Source organism: Acomys russatus, chromosome 27 (genome assembly GCF_903995435.1).
Source record: "Acomys russatus chromosome 27, mAcoRus1.1, whole genome shotgun sequence".
In the NCBI taxonomy this organism is placed as follows: Eukaryota; Metazoa; Chordata; class Mammalia; order Rodentia; family Muridae; genus Acomys; species Acomys russatus.
In genome coordinates, this window is record NC_067163.1 from 35,155,984 (window position 1) to 35,160,949 (window position 4,966).

General features: G+C 48.6%; 1 protein-coding gene across 1 annotated transcript; it reads right to left on the bottom strand.

Annotated features, from left to right (window-relative positions):
* Positions 1 to 1,803: 1,803 nt before the first annotated feature.
* LOC127210099 (uncharacterized) lies at positions 1,804 to 2,597 on the bottom strand. Its single transcript, XM_051169796.1, has 2 exons — positions 2,301 to 2,597; positions 1,804 to 2,220 (listed from the first exon to the last, which is right to left on the bottom strand). The coding sequence occupies exons 1-2, from the start codon at positions 2,595 to 2,597 to the stop codon at positions 1,804 to 1,806; spliced, it is 714 nt and encodes a 237-aa protein (XP_051025753.1).
* Between the last annotated feature and the right edge of the window lie 2,369 nt (positions 2,598 to 4,966).

The following is a 4,966-nucleotide window of genomic DNA, read 5'->3' on the forward strand; positions in this document are numbered from 1 at the left end:
TAGACTGTATAACGACTTAAGAAAGTAAATATAAAAGACTGAATTTCCTCTCTTCATACTTAAATTACTTTGCTTTTGAACAGATTTTGTATTTATTGCTTCTTTCTGTCTTTTTTTGTTTGTTTGTTTTGTTTTCTGTCCTGGACTCACTCTGTAGACCAGGCTAGCCTCAAACTCCCAGAGCTCCACCTGCCTCAGCCTCCCAAGTGCTGGGATTACCAGTATGCTCCACCGAGCCTGGCTCAGAGTTGTAGGAAAGCCCTTAACAATACTGTTGCAGCTCCTGCTTCCTTCCCTCCTCATCCGCTCTCCCATCCAAAGCAGCACAACTCTTCCAGACTGATGATCCTCACATCATTTTTACAGCTTCGTGCAAGAATACTCGCTAATGATTCAGTTATCATTTAATTGATATGTAGTTTATCTTATGAAGTCTAAATTTCCCTGCAGAATCTGGTGCTAAAACGATCAGATACTATATTCCTAATTCAGTTTTCCCACCACCTGCTCCTTGACTACTTCCAGCTGGCCCGACCTGCAAAGCTTCACATTGCTTTTCACGAATTCTTTCTCTCTGAAGCCTAGGACACCTTCTACTCCCTCTGGGTCACCACTGTTAAGAGAAACTAAAGAGCTCAGATGAAAACCATCACCTCCAGCTGTTCTGCTCTAACAAGCTTCTCTGAGTTTCTCTGTGTAATAACCCTGGATGTCATAGACTCGCTTTGTAGACCAGACTGGCCTTGAACTCACAGAGATCCACTTCACCTGTCTCTGCCTCCTGAGTGCTGGGATTAAAGGCTGAGCAAGCATCATTTTGTTAAGAACGTTTTTTTTTGCACAGGTAGCGGTGAAGGCACAAGGAGATCGGGATTTCTTAATTAGTTCCTTCCTTGTGAACCATAGCACCCAGAAGCATCCAGAAGCATGGCTAGGCTTGAATGCGTCCTCTTATCCCAACAGAAAATGGCTGATCCTCACTCACTCTCGGAGGGATAATGATAGATCAGTTTGTTTCTGGAACCTGCCTTTTAACTATTGTGGCTCTGCTCTTCCCAAGAGCAAACCATTTACTTTTTTTTTTTTTTTTTTTTTTGAGACTTTTTTTGGACTTGCTTTGTACACCAGGCTGGCCTCGAACTCACAGAGATACCCCTGCCTCTGCCTCCCGAGTGCTGGGATTAAAGGCGTGCGCCCCCCACACCCGGCTCCCATTTATCCTTTTTAAGTCTCTGTCGGAACTGGAAAAAATAATGTGCTGTGGAAATGCAAGAACACGGATTCTGCATCCAACAAACAAATGCAAGAACACGGATTCTGCATGCAACAAACGGTAGACATTTGAGTACCTGCATATATACTCCAGTGCCTTACATGCAACCAGGCAAACCGCCGGAAGCAGCTGCTGCTCACATGGAGGAAACATGTTGTCCCTGAAAACTGACGCTGAGTGCTGTGCTCATGTTTCCGGTATATTATGCAAAAAACACTTCACTGAGGCAGGGCCTGAAATAGGACTTAAAACAGCCCGCGATTTCAGTGCTTCTCACTGAGGGACTAAGAGTTGAACGGAAGTGAAGAAAAGCCTCAGTTCCTTTGCGAGGAAGTAGAGAGTTCGAGTGCGGGGCTCAGCCCTGTTTTCTCCTTGTCGGAGCTCTGACAGGCAGCGGTGTCGCCCTGAACGCCCAGCTTTGCGCCCCCGGAATCAGGCGCGGCCTAAAGACCTCTCTAAATTTACCTCAGGTGATGCAAGTCGGCCGCAGACGGCAGCTGGTGGAGCTGTTGATGGCGGGAACCAGAGCTTTAAACCCCCACGCGGGGGGCGTGGTCACATGGGGGCGTGGCCTGCGGGAAAAGGGGCTGCGCGGCGGGGCTCCAGAGGGCGGGGCTTCGGCCAGGGCTGAGACAAATCGCGACCCGCGTGCGGGAGGAGGGGATTTTGGGGGAGGGAGACACCAGGAAGGAGCGGAGATGTGAACAGAGCCCGGCGGGCGGTGGGCGGTGCTGGGTGGGGGTAGGGTGGGGTGGGCGGGCCCGAGTGGGCGGGGCCGGGCGGGCGGTAGGCTGCGCTGGCTGTGGTTGTGCTGGTGGGATCAAAGCTAAGCGTCCTGTCCTGCGGTACGGACCTAGCAGCGGTTCGGTGAGTGCGGTCTGCCCTCGCGCCTTCCCGGGCCTGCGTCGCCTCCTCGAATCGGTGCCCTCAGCCTGCCGGGTCTGCAGCTGCTTGGAGAAGGCGGGGGAAACGGGCGATCTGGGTGGAGGATCCTTTGTGTGGCCTCCAGGCTTGCTCAGGCAAGTACTGAAGGCAGAGGAGCTGGAAATGCTCGCCGGGAGCGTGATCCGGTGCTGAGAGCCCAGACCGGGGAAGCCGAGCTGGTGTCCTCGAGCCCGAGTGAATCAAGGCTGGACTCAGACCCGGGAACCTGGCGTGTGGGCCCAGCCGAAGCGCAGAAGGCGGAGTCCGAAGTGGTGGGGGCGGCGATCGGGAGGTCGCCTGGTGCGCTGAGCTTCAAGGGTGGGGAGGGGGTAGGAGGGGGGTGAGCCTGGAGGCCGAGGGGCGGGAGGTGGCGGGATCCTGGAGCTACAGACGGAGGCATGACCTCGGAAGCCAAGGATGGGTAAGGGAACTGCTGCCCTGGGGCCTGAAGACCAACCTGATGCAGACCTTGAGGCTGGCTCTAGGGGCCCAGCCTCGCTCTACAGCACCAATGTTTCGTCTTTACGTTTGGTTTTCTCGAGTTCACTGTGTGATTTTTGGTTTTTGCAGAGAGCTGGTTTTAAGTATTGGTCCCCCAACTCTCTTTTCTTAGCCCGAAGCTTTTCGTGAATACTCAGCTTGTTCTTTTCTTGGTCAAAATCCCTGTAGGAGCCGCACTGACACTCCCTTGGGCCTTGCTTAGTTACTGTCCCTTCCTCACACTTATTAAATTTTGGTCAGCTGGTTCTTGACCTCCTCAGTTGAGTCACCTCAGGTAATTTTTGCGGCCCCCACCCGCACCCCACTCCTTCTGCTGTTAGTCACCGAGCCTTGTAGACGTAGGTGTCTGCCAGATTTTTACCTGGCGCTTCTGCTATTAGGCGCCCAGTCTTGTGAACTTGCTATGTGTCTTCCAGGGAACTGCACTAGCCCCCTTGCTGGTCTCTCCCCCCTCTCTTGCCCTACCCTCACCCCCATCCCCCGTCCTTCTGCCCTCTCCCCGTCTCCTTTTCATTCGTTAAAGCATGAACAAAACCAGTTTTCTAGATGTTCCCGTTTAGCCTTAAAACCTTATCCTCAAACCGGGTTAACAAAGCCAAACCCTTGGTCTTGAGTGCCCTCCGGCTTTATCTTTTCTTTTCTTTTCTTTTTTTTTTTTTTTTTTTTTTTTTTTTTTTGCCTGTAGCCCTCTGTCAACCTTCTTACCTCCCCCTCCCCCCCCCCCCCCAATCTTTGCCTATGAATAGGAACTCCTAAATGGGTTTCAGTTCTTAGTCAACAATTCAAGGTTAAATATTCCCGTTTCTTCCTTTGCATCAGGCATTTCCTGAGAACTGCTATGTCATATCCTCTACTTTTGCTTGTTTACTGTCTCCCAACAAAACTGTTAAGCCAACACCACTTCCTTAATGCTCACCCATTTGTTTAATTACAGTAAAAGGACTGATTAAAATGAAGATTAGGAAAGATTGGTAGGTGTAGGTGTGAAACGTGGAGTCATTGTAACTATGAGTATGCAAAATAGCAGCCGGAGCCACTAAGGGGGGGTTGGCCAGCCCCCCCCCCCTTAGAAAAGCCACTTTCAATGTGTTACAGTGGCCACCCGAAATGTAGAGCTTGAACCATCCTTGTCACAACCGGGTGGCTAAGCTTCAGCCTTGATTTGCTGTCCAGCAGAATAAGGCTTTTGGAAAGTAAGAATGTGTTTTAAGGAGTGGCCGTTTCTTGAAATGTAGCAGTCACACCGGTACAGAGTAACAGAAGTGAAATCCTGCACCTAGTTAAATCAGATTGCTTTTGTTATGTCTCTTGCCATTCTAAGGACCCTGTGTCTTTAGCTGCCATAAGCAATTACAGTGCCACCTTACTGTTCCACTCTCAGACTTAAGAGCACATTCATTCACTTCCTCCCCCTTTTTAAAGTGACGACACAGTCTTTTTCTTCAAAGACCTTGCATTAATTAGTTCTAGTCTTGGTGTTAGATAATACTTTTAAGTGCTACTCAGTGATAGGGCCTTTAAAAAGGTATGGAAGTTCTTACATCCTGAGGTACTGATTATATTCATTTAACAGTAAAAGCAACATTTTGGGGAGGAAAGGGTCCTCAGTTGTCTGACCATCTGAGGCCATGTCCCATGGTGCTTAGCAGTTTGTTCATAATAAGATATAATCAATGTAGCTAATAGGGTTGTTGTGTAGATCAGATGAAATCATGTGTGCAACAATGTTTTCTTAAGTGTGAGGTTCTATATAGTAGTTTTCGTTTGTTTTGACCTTTCTGTTCTTGCCTTCAATACTCCCAGTAGGGCTTCTTCGGTCTATTAAAATACAGTGAAATTATCTAATAAGGGCTAATTATTTATCTAATAAGGACATAAGCTAGTGTCTACCTTGCCGCTGTTTTTTTAAATACAGCAGACATAGATATAGGCTCTGTATGGGGGTAGGGTCTGCCTCTCCACTGCTTCATACACTCAATGTCTAGTGCAACATTTGTGTACACTTGACATTTAGTAATTTACATAGTTATTTGTAGTTTTTATAAAAGACATTGAGGATCTTCCATTCTACACTTTATTTCAACAGCAACAATAGGTCAGTAATTCTTTCATTTCGGTCTTAGATGTCTGCAAGGGCTTTGCTGTTTTCTCCTTTTGTCCGTCCAGAAACTGCTCTCCGAGGGTTTCCCTGGAGCCTTTGCAATTAAGAAGTGCCACAGTCTTTCCTGTGGTCCAACTGAACTGGTCTCCATATTTTCCTTTCCTTTC